The 17,187-nt window shown below is 34.7% G+C and overlaps 2 protein-coding genes across 2 annotated transcripts in view; both read right to left on the bottom strand.

Moving 5' to 3' along the window:
• The window catches only part of LOC125811425 (WD40 repeat-containing protein HOS15-like), a 286,140-nt gene that overhangs the window by 201,994 nt on the left and 66,959 nt on the right, over window positions 1-17,187 (bottom strand). The window lies entirely within an intron of this gene.
• LOC125811911 (protein DCL homolog, chloroplastic) lies at window positions 3,796-11,054 on the bottom strand. Its single transcript, XM_049491460.1, has 3 exons — window positions 10,655-11,054; window positions 4,917-5,031; window positions 3,796-4,348 (listed from the first exon to the last, which is right to left on the bottom strand). Exons 1-3 carry the CDS (start codon window positions 10,963-10,965, stop codon window positions 4,181-4,183), a joined length of 594 nt encoding a protein of 197 aa, XP_049347417.1. The 5' UTR covers window positions 10,966-11,054; the 3' UTR covers window positions 3,796-4,180.

The raw sequence follows: 17,187 nt of genomic DNA, 5'->3' as shown, positions 1-17,187 counted from the left end.
GATTATCTTTCTCTTCTATTTCCATAGTTCGTTCTCTAATATCTTTTATATTTTAAAAATATTTTTCCTAAAAGATACTATATCTATATTTATTTTCATTGTTCATGATTTTTTTATGTTAAAATATTGTAAAATTTATATTTTTCGTAAATATCCTTAAATATATTGCGGTCATATTAATAAAAAAGGAGAAAAAATATGTTTATCGTCACCTTTATATCAACTATTTATTAGAAAGTTGCACGTATAGATATTCAAAATAAAATTAATCCGATCTTTAATTTGCTTACCAACCACACATTATTTAGTTAATTCTTCTACTTCTCTCTCGCTATCCTCAACAAATTCCATTGAATTCATCATTTTTATTCAAACACATAAAATTAATTTTAATATCTAAAAATATTTTTACATTTAGTATTTATCAACTACTTTTAATCAACTAACCAAGACGGTCTCTTATTCAACTATCTATTCTCCTTTGAATATTAAAAAACAATTAATTTCGTGTACTTTTCTTCTTCATATTGAAATTCGACCGGACGGTGCACGTAAATATGGTGATAATATTTATTGTGACCTAGGTTTTATTTTGACATCATACTCCAGTTGTAATCTCTAATTTATTTAGGATATGTATTGGAGTTTCGATTAAATTTGGATCACGCACTAGGGTTCATTGGGGTCACGTTTCCAACATATTTTTTTTCATATTTCAGACTCGAACCTGAGTCATATGGTTAAGAATGGAGCAGTCTCACTAATCACTACAACAAAAATGATTTTTTAGCGGCAATTAACACTCTGTGTATGTCCCTAAATTTTTAACGACATTGGATCCAATGATAATTAACTAGTGCCGGTGAATGTTTTAACACTCTTTGTTAATGTGTATATTTATTGCCGTTAAAAGGTGTTTTTGTTGTAGTGAATACTACACTACAAATCCATGTTGATTCCAGTTGTAATCTCATTAATGTTAGTAGTTTTAGTATCACTATTTTATTTTATTTTCGTCTCTATTTATTGGATTACTTTTATTACTATTTTAATGTTTATTTTCTTCAAATTATTGGTTATGATTGATAAATTAATTTACTCCAGAAATCATACAACTCATGTTATTGGTCGTGTGACATAAATTTGGTAGTCAAACTGCCAAAAACAGGTCATCAGACTTCAATCTAGGCATAATAAATTAATGTTTCTAAAATTAATTTATGTACATTGACTACACCAAACAGTTCTTATGCTTTTAATATACGTTAATGTTTTAGCTCTAGTTGAAATTCGTTTTATTTTCAAAGTTATTAACAACATATATATTACGGACGGTTATATATAATTATCTTTTAGGTGTATTGATTAGATATGAAAGAGTTCTAACATTGTTAGTATACTTTTAATTTGTTATTATAATTTTTTTTGTGTGTGTAATTAATAGATTATATTAGGTACATGTCGTCAATTATAATTTACACTGAATAACCTTATCCACAGACCACATATGATGATAAATTGTCTAATATTTTTGCTTATCTTGAAGTTTGAAATTTATTTATTTTTGAAGTTACTAATCTCACCTTTCGAAGTTAATTAAATATAATTATCTTTAAAGTAACTTGACGGTACAAGGATTCATTTACATTTTACAATCACAATGTATAGTTAACCTTCTAGTTGCAATCTAATTAAACTTTTTTTTTCTTTTCTCGATATTATTTACTGAATATAATCAAAACAGCAGCTCTATGGAGACTAAAAAGCTCATAGGGACGACGCCCTATATTATCTCCAATATAATTGCATGACAATTATATTATGTACTCTTGATGAGCTGATGGGATGGGACCACCAACAATAATAACGTATTCAATGTAATCTTATACGTGGAGTCTGATGATAAAGAGTATGCAGGCTTTTTCCTATCTCACGGAGATAGAAATGTTGTTTTTGAAAAATTCTTAGTATAAACAGCATATATTAAAGAGAAAAACAAATATATAACAAGAGAAAACATCACATTGCATATTGGAAAAAACAGTCACAACAACAAATTAATAATTCGATAATCAAATACTGATGGGATGGGATTGATTGATCAAAATCCATTGCCCCATTGCTTTGAAATTTCTTGTCTCAAAAAGTACTCTCATTCTAAAAAGAAAAAAATTGACAGAATTCACTGAGTACTATATTATAGTCAGAAATAGAGTATCGACAAATATAAACTTCAGACATAATTTTTTGAAATTTAAAACACAAATTGTTATAGAAGTTAATTTATACTAAATTATATATTATATAGAAGATCGTACTATAAGATAAATTTATTTAACTCTCCCAATACATAATACTCCTATATTTTGGGAGAGGAAAATATACTTCCCTTTTTCCCATAATTTTTTAATAAAAATACAAAAACGTATAAACTTTGTTCCAATGTTATAAAACACCTTGATTATATACATTGTTAAAGTTGTGTTTGATTATTTTTTTGGAAATAATACTAACGTTCGAATGTACTTAAATACAACTTCAAAAGTGAAAAGTAACAAGTTATAAACTAATTTTCAAATTGGATTAAAATTTTTATAATCAAACACGATCTTCAAATAAAGTGAATAATTTTTACGATCAAGAGGGTTTATAGTACGTGTTTGTCTCTCTCAAAGATCCTATAAAGATTGTGCGCAGAAGATTTTTGAAAAAGAAGAAAGAACTGGTGGATAGATTTCCTATCCAGCTGGAAGGATTCATCAAAGAGAAATTACTTGTGGATTTTGGACCCACAACACCTAATCAAATAGTGAAACTCCAATTATCCGGTCTGTTTACATTATAGCACCAACATTAAAAGTTAAAAACCATATCATCATCACTAATAATATATCATAAATTGCTAAGTTGATGTTTCCACCACTTAACTAAATTAAGAGGGTAAAAACTTAAGAGCTATGCAATGAGGCAAAAAGGTAAAGTCATTAATAACCTCTGTCTAAGAGTTCGTTAATAGTTATCTGATACTTGTATTGATGATATTGAAATATGCAACTGTTGAACCAAACATCATCGTTATTAGAAAATGGACAAATAATAATTTTGTAGGATGGTCAAAATATGTGCAAACTAAATTAAACCATTAAGAAAACTAAGAGAGGAATCATAATTCAATAGAACAATCGAAGTTTATAATAGATGAATCGAACACCATTATTATTATTATTTTAAAAAAGGATAGATAGGCGATTTTTGGTAAGCCAAAGTGACCAAAAGAACGAACTAGTAACATGCAAAGCTGGGACAACTTTGACTTACTCGAATTCTACCTCGACCATCACTATGTACTGACAAACAGCGCCTTAGCTAGTTTTCTTAATTTTCACACAAACACAATTCATATTTATGAAACTGATAAAAGTGATATTATTATTTTTCCCAATCCAAAATTGATGCACATGACATGATCCTACAGTCAAAAAGTGTAAAAGGCATGCTACCTTTATTTTTTTTTGAAATTTTTGGAGATGTACAAGTGAGCATGAGTTCAGTGGCAATCATGACACTTCCCTTGCATGATTGAATCTGAGAAACATAATGCATGTCTGACTATTCCTCCTAAGTATACAAACTTGCTTTTCGTAAGCACTTTGACTATTTTATCGAGTACCTACTACCTACCACCAGCACAAACACTTGCTATACCACCTTCATTACTTGGCGAAGTAAATTTTATCTTTACTCAAAGATAAATGCAGTCATCAGCATGCAAGTTTTACTTTGTGCAAGCCGCTATGCCAGGTAATGTGCCTTCAGAAATTAAAGAAGATAGAGACAGTGATTCACCAAAAAAGAGTGATAGTCAACATTACAAGCAAAGCCAACTAATTACTATGGAAGTGTACTTTTTTTATTTTTTTTATTTCCATCAACTTTATTCTCCCACCAAATAAAACTTGAAATTCTCTGGTCAACTAATATCTACCACATTGACTAAAGGTATCAGAAAGTCATTTGTTGGTCATTTAATCCATAAACACCTTTAGCCACACACCAAGCATTCATAAGTTCCTGTCATTTTCTTGTTCCTTCATTGAGAAAGACCCACCATGAGGGCTCTTACAGGCCAACAGCTTCCAACTTTAGTATTTATGTGAGGAGAGGTTGTTTGAAATAAAACTCAACTACCACGTTTGAAGTGTTCTTTTATGAATTTTTCGGCATAAGAAGGGTACTTATCTCGAATGTACTGTCTAAGACACTTCTGATAGGAAAAGTCTATCCATCCACCGTCCAATCTTACGACAAAGAGACACCTGGATCGTTTGAACTGGGGATGCCGATCAACCTACAAAATAGAGGCTATTAGTCAACTCAATAACAAACAATTTAATCACCAGCCACATAAGTACTGCCTCTTTACATGCTACTTAGGCTAAGAACCTGACTCTTACATCAGCAAACAGCTTAGCATGAAAGTAGTATAATGATCACAGATAGATGAACATTTTACCATCAAAAATTCAAAATAATCTGCACAATGTAAAATAAGTTGTCATACTCAGGAACGCTTCACATGGTTCCTTTTCTATTAAGTGTAGTATAGTTTTGCGATGGCTTTCTACTATGAATAAAAGGGAAGGCTGTTATTCACAAGGAAAGACACTCTTCCACTTCTGTAGAACCATAGTTCAGATTTGCCTGTCATATGCTATTCACCAGACTGAGTGAGCGCTCAATGTAGTTTGAGATTTAACATAATTTGTAATGCAGCACAGTGATAAAAGGCTAAACTAACAAACCAAAAGAAAAAGTCCATCTCTACCAACATTTTTCAGTCAGTTGGAAAGAAATTTAAGTAAAAGTTATTAATAGGAATCAAACAACAAGAGTATTAATCAAACTATATGACCAACCATAATTGAGTCGAGGCCACATCCAATTTTATCTTCAGAATGGGGATGATAAGCAAGAAGCTTGTCTACCACTATTTTCTCATCTTCTGCTGTCAGACGTTCTCCATCCATATACCTGGTAACGTAGAAAAAGGATAAGATTTAGCACAAGGATGAAGCCTTTGCAGACAAGAAAGGTACAGGCGAAGTACTCTTGTAGTAGAAGATTGAGCGCCAAATTTCCTACAAGACAGAAACAAAAGAAAAGAAGCCCATACCTATGTAACTATAGAGTGAATTTCTAGTAACTTTGACTGAAAATTTTCAGCCAATACCAACCTGTTCCATAACAATGATATTTCTATTTTTGAAGAGAAGATCGTGTTCTATCTTCAACTTGACACTAACTACAGAAACAACATGTTAGGCAGATCACCCGAAACCAAGGTTTAGATGAAACATAACAAAACACAAATACATCTAGTCCAGGAGGATAACAAATCAAATGAAATATCAACAAATGAAGATCCTATTTGCATATGTTTTTAATGAATCAGTTCAACTCTTGTATCTTGGACTGAAACTCAATTGAAGTGTATAATAGTGGCAGTGATATGAAGCAAGCAAGCTAGATAGCACTTACTGTAGTAGTGACTACCGAAAGAGGAAATTGATAATGACTAAAGAGTGATAATTAAAATATATTCTTGAAAATTTTACTCTTCCACATTAAGTCTGAAGACTTATTTAACCATTAGCAGCTGCTTTGTTGTTGGTTAGTGTTATGTGGGGTATTAGTTATTCATGTGATAATTACTTATCTTCTATCCAGTATAAAATTTGCAATCTTCTCCTCTAGCAGGTTTTGTAAATTAAGTGAATAACATCAGGAAAAGAAATTTTCTCACATAACTCATGGTTCTTGAAGTTCACAAGAAACTGCAAAATAAATAAGCCACTCTATAGAAATCATTCTGTTAAATCAAAACTCATGTACTTTTGATCTTCTTGTGAGTCTTATCTCCCATACATGGACACATGATGATCTAGCAACTATAACATCTAAATATCCTTGCACGCCACAGAACAAATCTAAGAATCTCGGTTTGTTCATTTCCTTGTGAATACTAAATTTCCTTATGGAAAGAGTTGCTACATAGATCCTTTATTTTCCTTGACGTGTCCGTGTCACACATGTGTTATAACAGACATAGTTCTTTCATAGTTTCATGCAGATTCTTCAAAGTACCCTAAAACGTTAACAAACACGCATACATTGAATCATCAGTTGAATCCATGTAGCGAAACAATTTCTTGAATGAGAAACTCAAGTAAGACATAACAATGATAATCCTATAGCTCAATTCAGATCTAATATGAAATTGATTGAAAGGACCTGAAGTATATGGTAAGTTGGTCGGGAAAAGCTGAAGCTTAGAAAATATCTTACGTCACACTTGCACAGCGAGAGAAGCTGTGGTCAAAGAAAGAACTTTTAAGTCTGGTAAAGATCATTCTTATTTTGTGAAAATGTCACAATTAAATCACAGAAAGATGAAATGATAGGAGTAAAAGGATGTTCTATTATCCACCTAGAGGTCCTATCACTAAGGAGTAAGGGCACCCTATCAGGGTTTGGTGAGTTTCAAACCTATCATGACTCGGGGACTTCACAATTTTTTTATACTGTGGTGTCTGGGCCAACTTGAGCACCTCGACTAATTGCATAGAATACCTGCTACCTCCCACCAACACATGTATGGGGTAACTCTTTTTTTTTAATAAAGATGTACAAGGTAATTCAATTCACCACGGTTTGGGAAAATGGGAAGACACCAGTTAGTGTTTTTACTACCTGAATTGAACCTTATGACCTCATGGTTTTCAACTCATTTCATGGATCACTAGGCCACACCCTTAGGTATAAAGGTGACTTCAGACATGTTAACCATGCTTAAAGTTTTTCTTAGTGGGATACAGCATATAGGTCCCACATTTCCCAATACATATAGACATATTTACCTTAATTCTGAATTTGTTGGGTTTGAAATTTTAAGACAGAGGCAAAACACATTGAGACAGGCATGAGATGAATGGCAAGTTTATGCCTCAATATATGTGGGACTTGAGGCCAATTATGTCCTTACTTGAGCCCCTATGTTTCATTTACCCCTTCCAAATCTTGAACAAAGATCCTATACAATATAACTGTTGTGGGGCTGAAACATCATTTTTTTTTTTTTTTTTTTTTTTTTTTTTGATTTGCACCGGGTGTCCGAGTCTCTTTGAGCCCCGACTAATCCCGGGGGTGCACAGGCCCTCGGCAAGGAGTTTCCCGCAAGTGCACCATGGTTAATTCAGGTTTTACCCAGTCCGATGGCCCTCAGAAATTGTTTGCACCCACTGGGTTTCGAACTTGAGACCTTGAAAGGGAGCAAACCCCAAGGCTCAAGTCAATTGCCAGCAGGCCAACCCCTGAGGGTTCATTTTTTTTTTTATCAGAACTGTCGGCTGAAAAATAACTTATTCTAATAATTAGCCGAAATTGCACAGACACTATCCATTCAGCTAGAATCAAGAGACATAATTACATTAGTTTGTCATCTAGAAGAAATGGGACTATAGATTATAAGCACGAGTTACCAGATATGACGTAGGATGCATGCGTTCAAAATATAAACATTTTTAACGCCAGTTTTGAACAAAAAGATTGTTAATGGTTGCAATCAGATACATTTAATTTTTTTCTTGTGTTTGGATTAGATGCTTGTGTTTTTTATAAAAAAAGAAAAGAATAAGGAGTTGTTCTATTATGTCTTGAGAATGGTAAATTGGTAATTGGAACAATCTGATTGTGTGGTTCTCTCATTCAGTTCTCGAGGTGTAATTATTTAGAAAGGTAAAATACAGCCATCTGAAATTATACTCGTCCTTTTGTTTTGAAAAGATGGTGTCTAGATTCTTGAGATATACGCTTGTTAACATACAATCTTTTCAAGTACAAAGAAGCAGCATGAGAACCCATTTAACAATTAAAATAAGTATAGAGTTAACATTTGAAAATTACATTACGTTCTCTCAAATATAAAAAGTATTTCACATTTACGATGAAATTTATGAAATTAACCGACCACTTCTTATTCTGGACCAAGGAATCTGGTCTAATTCACTTATTTGTGGGAAGATATTCAATGTTCTTATTTTAAAAAGATTTCCGTAAGGATATCAGAAGTAGATGGCAGTTGATAGAGAACTCTTTGATCAGAAGTTTCTTATGAATACTGTGTCCAACATGAAACTTGTGATTGGTAGTAAAACTCCCTTCAAGTTGTTTCCCTCTAATTGCTAGCAGTAGAACAGAGATAGTAAGTAGTTGATTCTTTTTTAAAAAAAAATAATGTTAAGCAGTTGAATCATTTTTTTAATCAAGAAAAAAACTATGCAAGTTAAGTAGTTGATTCCTAATCATCATTTCAACCAAAAAAAAAAGTTGATTCCTTATTGTCTCACCATTGTTTATGGAAGATTAGAAGCCAGCAACTCCACATTATCTTTCCAATTAAACAGGGCAAGAATTATAGGTATATTTATCTAAGCTTCTACGAATCTTTGGTTTAGAACATCTATCTGGCTAACCCAAGCTTAGGCACCTCAAGTTGGAATTCACATATACTTAAGATCTTCCTCCTTTGTTGCTTTTTCTTCTATCCACATACCACCCTCCTATTTACAGATCAGTTGCATTTTGACTTGTATGTTTTAATAATCAAAGACTCAAAGGATAATACTTTTTCAGGGGCGACTCAAGGTTAAGGCAAATAAAGTCATTGTCTTAGGCTCCCAAATATTAGAGGCCCCAGAAATACAATATTATATATAACATGCTCTCTCCGGTCCATATCATTTGGTGTTTCTGCCATTGGCATATCCCTTAAGAAACTATTCCTTCCAATCCATACACTATTTGGTGTTTTTACCTTTTCATATTGATCTAAAATAAGTGGTGTTTTACATAATCAAGAAGGTATTAGGTTTTTTTCTTCAAAATTCACACATTGTGAACAAGTTTTTCTCAATTACAATTTCCTATGAGTACATTAAATAGTACTATCACTATTGCTTCAAAGGCATTTGATATGCACATAATATTATTTCATATTACTTTTACTTAGAAAGATGTCATCATAGTGTTCCGTACACCTCAAATTCTTATGCTCTTTATACTTAGAAAGATTAAAATCTTATTAAGGGTAATTTAGTCTAAATTCTTCTAAGTTCATAGGACTAAGTACTCCCTCCGGTCCATATTATTTGTTGTTTTGGACTTTGACACACCCCCAGAAACTACTTACTCTTAAATTTGCATCTTCCTAAGTTGATAAGTACAAAGAGCATAGAGATTTGAGGTGTATGACATAATACTATGCGCACATATCTTGTGAAAGCAATATCTCATAATAGTACGTGCATACAAATGCCTTTGAAGAAATAGGAGTACCTATTTAAGGTACTTCCAAAAAATTGTTATTAAAAAAGATTTCTTTGAATTGAAATGTGTAAATAAGAGTAAATTGGAAAAAAATTAAATTAATTCCTTCTTGATTATGTAAAACACCACTTATTTTGGACCAAAATGAAAAGGTAAAACACCAAATAATATAGATGCATGAGTAAATAATGGTAAATTTTTTCCCTCATTCATCAAATAGTGTATTTAATTATCTGTTGTCTTGTCCTTTTGAATATCATATTATGTTATTTCTTGTACATCTGTTACTTCGTTTTCTGGATTGTTTTGGACTTTTTCTCTTGATCCAAGGGTCGATCAAAAACAATCTCTCTACCTAAGGTAGAAGTAAGGCATGTGTATACTCTACTCTCCGCATACACCACTTTGTGGAATTATACTGGGTATGTTGTTGTTCTTGCAATAAAATAGTTTATTTACCTTCCTCTTCAATTTTATGTTTCCTTCTCTATGTACAACCATTTCTTTTTCATGTTTTTGACGATTTCACTTCTAATTTCAACTCCATTTCTTTGAATTAGCTATTTCACTTTCGCATGTTTGGTTCTTACAACAGAAAATAAATTTATTTTGTCTCATCTTTTCTAATCGAGAAATTTCACAGAGCAAGTGCCGCAATTGTTTGAAAAGCCCCGTCTTTCTACCCTTCTCCACTAAAATACCATGCTTTTATATACGAAAGTGTTTGTGACATGCACCACCTAACACTCTTATCACCAGATGAAATTCTCAAGCGCATGTTTTGTGTCTCATTAGTATATGAATTTTACAAAATAAGTTTAGGGGCCTTTTGGTATATTTTAGCTTTAAACTACCAATTTCATTGAGCCATCAGTGTACTTTTCCCCTTCAATAGGAAAGTGCCTCTCATTGTCTTCACCAATAGTTCAATCTCCCTTACTTGGCTCATAAATTCCATTGGTAAGTGAATTAAGTCACGCACTTGCCTCACATATTCAACTAAACATTATGCATTTCCATTTCCACAAACACAAAGCAAGCATTGAAGTCACAATTCAACTCATAATAAGCTCAAATGAACAATTACGAACTAAATAGCCTGATAAGCTAATAGGATGAACAAATCATTCCTAGTATTAGATAACTAATGAGTTCAATATATGATACTGAAAAATCAAATTACGTAGCATTGTGGTTAAAAATGGTATTCACATCAAATTTAGAAACGCCCAAATATGAAAATTGCAAATTAGTGAAGAAGAAAGCGGACCTATCGGAGTGGATAATTTCCTTGGCCAGGAAAATAACGGGCTCGATATCTTTGAGTATCTGAGTTTCCTGATCTTTCCATTTTCGATAGTCCGGGTCAGTCCATCTCGGGTAATTGGGCGGGTCTTTGGCGCTTAGCACGGCGGTGGTCTGGTCCCCATCGGACGCCGCGTCGTCGAAGGGCTGAGCCGATTCGGAAGCAGCTGAAAACAGCCTCGGAGAAAGTAGAACAAAGCTAGGATTCGGCAGCCGCTGATAGCAGAAGCGGAGCCGGATGATTGGCAGACCTCTGAGGAGTAACGGAGCAGCCATTGTTAAGCGTTTTTTGAGTGATCAGTAGTTTTTGACTTATGCCCTCTTGGATTCTGTTTTGACTCTTTTGGGGTATAAACTTTAATTTTGTCTACAAAATAGGTCCATGGATTTGTGATAATTGCTACCCCCTCCATTCTATTTTGGGAGAATTACACATAAGTAAATTTTCTTTGAAATTTCTAATCCTATCTCCAAATCAATATGGCGATTCAAATGTAAGTTCAACAAATCAAATTCATTTGAGTGGTGAAAATTAGATTTTTAAAGTATCATCATTTGTTGAACAAGCTTAAATGAGTGGATTTAAATTTGATTTTGTGAGAATTTTTGGAGTGATTATTGTTTAGACTTGTTAGAAACGAGGTTGGTTACAAAATTTGAATTCATTTTAATTGAGATTTGAACTTGTTTTGAACAACTTTTATACAAGAGTTACATTATGTATATAGGTGTATAATAGTGTATAAGAGATGTTTATATATGCATATACGCTATTATTCGAAATTTGAATTCGTCTTTTCCTTGTGCCTTTTCTGAAATTTAACTCAAATCTACTCCAAAATACTTCAAATTTAAATTTTGAACCCCTCGATACTTCTATTTTCAAAATTTTAATCAATCCCACTAAAGAGGAGAACTAAATTTAAGCTTGATTAGATATTCAAAGCTACAAGTAATTACATGCGGGAAGAAGAAGAGATGCAAGCAATATTAAAAAAGGGAGGATCAAGGTGAGCGAGATTTGGGAGAGAGAGAAAGAGGAGAGAGGTTGTATCGACAAATACAATTTTATCAAGTGTATTAACAAATATAATTTGTATCAATAAATTATACAAGTCATGTATAAAATATATTTGTTCCTTGTGTATTCACCATGTTCATGCAATATGTATATATAACTATATAAACTTTTGTAAAAGTTAATGTTAGTTGCTAAAGATTTAATATAACGCTTCAACAACATTATATACAACTTTCACTTGATACTCATACAAATTTAATACAATTACAACAACATACAAACTTGAAATATAGTTTTCATACAACACTAACATACAATTATAATATAATTTTAGTACAAATTTGATACAATTTGTTTATAACTTTGAACTTCAATAATCCATACAATTTTCACTTCATTTACTAATTCAATATAGGTTAGTCCGTTCAAATTTAACCAATCTACACATTTGACAACCATATTTTGAAGTTTGAACTCTTATCAGTTTTGTGTTTTGATCGGCATAGGAAGGTGCATGCACATTGCAATGTTTGTGATATACTATATTAGTTTTATTTTTCCAATTGAGATGGTCTATTTTGTGATTGGACATAAAGAATGATCATTGACTTGTAATATAATGAACAAAATACGTTGCATGTGCTCTTGGATATGAGATTCAACTAGCGAAAAGTAGTATCATGTTATATCTTCAATTTTGTTTTAAAACCTTGAAAATTGAAAATGTCAAAAGTAAGTAGCTTTTAAATATTTTATCACGGTCTCTCTCAAATCTGACATGTGAATTTTTCAAAAAAAAAAAAAAAGTTTATTTTTGACAAAATTTTTTTTTTTTTTTTTTTTCCAAATCCATCTGTGATGGAGGGGTTTAGGCTTAGCCCCAACCTGTGCATTGCTTCAAAAGATCACACTTACAAAAGAAGAGGGTGGATATTTGCCCAAGCCCCCTTGAGTTACATGGAGGATGTAGATTTCCTCTTTGTACAAGAAATGTCCCCTACTATTAGGAATGAAATAACCACATATGAAATTTGTCAAGGACAAATCATTTACAATGTAAATTCTGTTAGACATTAGAATACTAACTACAAAATATACTAAACTCTTGTTAAAATCAACCATGATCAAAAGAGAAGGTTTTCGTTTGAGCTCTAATCCGAAAGGTTGGGAGCTCTTCTATTTCGTTCTTCATAAGTTTTTTTAACTCTCATAGGAAGAGACAAAAACTTTGTGAAGAATGATCTTTGCATAGTATATACTCCCATATTTGCTAGATAATCTGCTATCATGTTCACTTCTCTATAACAATGTTGAAAAGAGAAGGTGCTTTGTACCTTAAGGCTATGAATGTCTTCAATGATGTGCTTGATTTGCCATGGTGTTTTAGCTTTTCCATTAATCATATTAATAATTAACATGGAGTCAGATTCCACCAAAATGTTTGTAAATCCCTTATCTAGGCACCATTCGATACCAAAGAGAATTGCTTTAGCTTCAGACATATTGTTTAAGCATTCTCCAAAATATTCAGCATATGCCATAATCAAGTGGCCTCTCTCGTTCCTTAAAATGCCTCCACCTCCTGCCTTTCCTGGGTTGCCTTTATTGCAGCCGTCGGTGTTTAATTTATATTTTATTGGTTTAATCCATTTGATGCATCGAATGTCTAGTCTCGGCTTAAGTACTTCAATCTGCTGCCATGCTATATGCCATTCCCTGTCCAAGTTAAGACAAGGAAAATTAGAATTGATTAACAACTTTACCAAAGAAATTACCTAAGAGATAACTCTGAGGGGATTGCATTTGATTCCTTCATATCGATGACTGCATCTAGCCTTCCACAGCTCCCAACATATGACAATAGGTGTGCATCGGGAACGAGTCCGGGCAGCAGAGAGGTAATTCAAACCGTTCCTCCTTTCAGCAAAGGCAAAAGGGACCTGCTCCATCATTTGCTAGAGCACCTGCACCCAGATACAGAGGTGAATTTAATGTTCAGAATTCGAAGGACTTCAGGGCTAGACCAGCACAATCTTCGGGTAGTGTGGCGCAAGGGAGTAGTAAGCCTCCTGTTTGCGCCAAATGTGGTAGGAACCACTCAGGTATTTGTCGAGATGGCTCCATTGGTTGTTTCAGGTGTGGTCAGAATGGACATTTCATGCGAGAGTGTCCAAAGAATAGGCAGGGTAATGGAAGCAATAAAGCACAGTCTTCTTCAGTTGTTCCACCAGACAGGACGGCACCTAGAGGAGCTACTTCTAGTGTAGGTGGAGGAGCAAACCGCCTTTATGCTATCACCAGTCGCCATGAGCAAGAGAATTCTCCGAATGTTGTCACTGGTATGATCAAAGTCTTTGCTTTTGATGTGTATGCTTTGCTAGACCCAGGAGCGAGTTTATCTTTTGTAACTCCTTATGTTGCAAATCAGTTTGAGGTTCTTCCTGAAAGACTTTGTGAACCCTTTTGTGTTTCTACATCTATTGGGGAGTCTATTCTAGCGGAAAGAGTTTATCGTGATTGTCCTGTTTCTATCAATCACAAGAGCACCATGGTTGATTTGGTTGAGTTAGACATGGTAGATTTTGATGTCATTCTAGGTATGGATTGGCTTCATGCTTGTTATGCATCGATAGATTGTAGAACTCGAGCAGTCAAGTTTCAGTTTCCGAATGAGCCAGTCATAGAGTGGAGTAGCAGTTCAGCAGTGCCTAAGGGTCGTTTTATTTCGTACCTTAAGGCAAGAAAGTTAGTTTCGAAGGGTTGTATCTATCACTTAGTCCGAGTTCATGATTCTAGTGTTGAGATACCTCATTTCCAGTCAGTTCCTATAATAAGAGAGTTTCCAGAAGTGTTTCCTGATGATCTACCCGGAATTCCTCCTGAGAGAGAGATAGATTTCGGCATAGATCTCATTCCAGATACTCGTCCTATCTCTATTCCACCATATAGAATGGCACCAGCAGAGTTGAAAGAGTTGAAAGAGCAGTTGAAAGATCTCCTAGAAAAGGGTTTCATTCGACCGAGTGTCTCACCTTGGGGTGCTCCGGTTTTGTTTGTGAAGAAGAAAGATGGTTCCCTTAGAATGTGTATAGATTACCGCCAGTTGAACAAGGTTACCATCAAGAACAAGTACCCTCTTCCGAGGATTGATGATCTTTTCGATCAGCTTCAGGGTGCCACTTGTTTTTCAAAGATTGACCTCCGATCCGGCTATCATCAGTTAAGGGTAAAGGAAAGTGATATCCCAAAGACAGCTTTCAGAACCAGGTATGGTCATTATGAGTTTTTGGTCATGTCCTTTGGTTTGACTAATGCGCCTGCAGCTTTCATGGATTTGATGAATAGAGTCTTCAAACCTTATTTAGATATGTTTGTTATTGTCTTTATTGATGATATACTAGTCTATTCAAGGAATGAAGAAGATCATGCTAGTCATCTCAGAACAGTTCTTCAGACTTTGAAAGACAAGGAGTTGTATGCTAAGTTCTCTAAGTGTGAGTTTTGGCTTAAGTCTGTGGCATTCCTAGGCCACATTGTGTCCGGTGATGGAATTAAAGTTGATACTCGGAAAATTGAGGCAGTGCAGAATTGGCCTAGACCCACATCTCCAACTGAAATTAGGAGTTTCTTGGGATTAGCTGGCTATTATAGAAGGTTTGTTGAAGGGTTCTCGACTATTGCATCTCCTTTGACAAAGTTGACTCAGAAGACAGTGAAATTTCAATGGTCTGAAGCTTGTGAGAAAAGCTTTCAAGAATTGAAAAAGAGATTGACTACAGCTCCAGTTTTGACGCTACCAGAAGGTACTCAAGGTTTTGTGGTGTATTGTGATGCATCTAGAGTTGGTTTGGGTTGTGTCTTAATGCAGAATGGCAAGGTTATAGCTTATGCCTCCAGACAGTTAAAGGTTCATGAGAAGAACTACCCAACCCATGACTTAGAGCTAGCTGCTGTAGTATTTGCTTTGAAGATATGGCGTCATTACTTGTATGGTGTGCATGTCGACATATTCACTGATCACAAGAGCCTTCAATATGTGCTTACTCAGAAAGAGCTTAATCTCAGACAGAGGAGGTGGTTAGAGTTACTCAAGGATTATGACCTGAGTATTCTTTACCACCCAGGTAAGGCTAATGTTGTTGCTGATTCTTTGAGCAGGTTGTCTATGGGTAGCACCGCCCATATTGAAGAAGGAAGGAAAGAGTTAGCAAAAGATGTGCACATACTGGCATGCCTGGGAGTCAGATTTACAGATTCCATAGAAGGAGGAATAGCGGTGACGAGCAGGGCCGAGTCATCATTAATGTCAGAAGTGAAAGAGAAGCAAGATCAAGATCCCATTTTGCTCGAGTTGAAGGAAAATGTTCAAAAGCAAAGAGTATTAGCTTTTGAACAAGGGGGAGATGGTGTTTTGAGATTTCAAGGTAGATTGTGCGTACCTATGGTAGATGGACTCCAAGAGAAGATTATGGATGAAGCTCACAGCTCCAGATATTCTATTCATCCGGGTTCCACCAAGATGTATCGTGATTTGCGTGAAGTTTATTGGTGGAATGGCATGAAGAAGGGCATTGCTGAGTTTGTTGCTAAGTGTCCAAATTGCCAACAAGTGAAAGTTGAACACCAAAGGCCCGGTGGTTTGGCTCAGAGGATAGAACTTCCAGAGTGGAAGTGGGAGATGATCAATATGGATTTCATCACAGGGTTGCCAAGGTCTCGCAGACAACATGATTCTATTTGGGTGATTGTCGACAGAATGACAAAGTCAGCTCATTTTCTACCGGTAAAGACTACCAATACAGCAGAAGATTATGCCAAGTTGTATGTTCAAGAGATAGTGAGACTTCATGGAGTCCCAATCTCCATTATTTCAGATAGAGGTGCACAGTTTACTGCACAGTTCTGGAAATCTTTTCAGAAGGGCTTGGGTTCAAAGGTGAACTTAAGTACTGCCTTTCACCCTCAGACGGATGGGCAAGCAGAGCGCACTATTCAGACCTTAGAGGATATGTTGAGGGCTTGTGTGATCGATTTCAAAGGGAGTTGGGATGATCACCTACCTCTCATTGAGTTTGCCTACAACAACAGTTATCACTCTAGCATCCAGATGGCTCCATATGAAGCTCTTTATGGGAGAAGATGTAGATCTCCTATTGGATGGTTTGAAGTTGGTGAAGCACAGTTGATAGGACCAGATTTAGTTCACCAAGCTATGGAGAAGGTGAAAGTGATTCAAGAGAGGTTGAAAACGGCACAGAGTCGTCAGAAATCCTACACCGATGTTAGGAGAAGGGCGTTAGAATTTGAAATAGACGATTGGGTATATTTGAAGGTTTCACCCATGAAAGGCGTTATGAGGTTTGGTAAGAAGGGGAAACTTAGTCCCCGGTATATTGGACCTTACCGCATAGCCAAGAGGATTGGCAATGTTGCTTATGAGTTGGAGTTACCACAGGAACTAGCAGCGGTTCATCCGG

This window comes from Solanum verrucosum, unplaced genomic scaffold, assembly GCF_900185275.1.
Source record: "Solanum verrucosum unplaced genomic scaffold, falcon-dt-bn FXZP01000235.1, whole genome shotgun sequence".
Lineage (NCBI taxonomy): Eukaryota > Viridiplantae > Streptophyta > Magnoliopsida > Solanales > Solanaceae > Solanum > Solanum verrucosum.
Note: the sequence above shows the minus strand (reverse complement) of the source record. Positions and strands in the feature narration are given on the sequence as shown.

Bases quoted from the DNA above. Each gene is read 5' to 3' on its own strand.
- LOC125811911 (XM_049491460.1), bottom strand. From the start codon at position 10,965: ATGGCTGCTCCGTTACTCCTCAGAGGTCTGCCAATCATCCGGCTCCGC. The intron at 5,032-10,654 runs GTCCGCTTTCTT...CTACGTTACCAG, and splicing joins GAAATTATCCACTCCGATAG to GTATATGGATGGAGAACGTC. The intron at 4,349-4,916 runs GTTGGTCATATA...TCTATTTTGTAG, and splicing joins GTGGCCTCGACTCAATTATG to GTTGATCGGCATCCCCAGTT.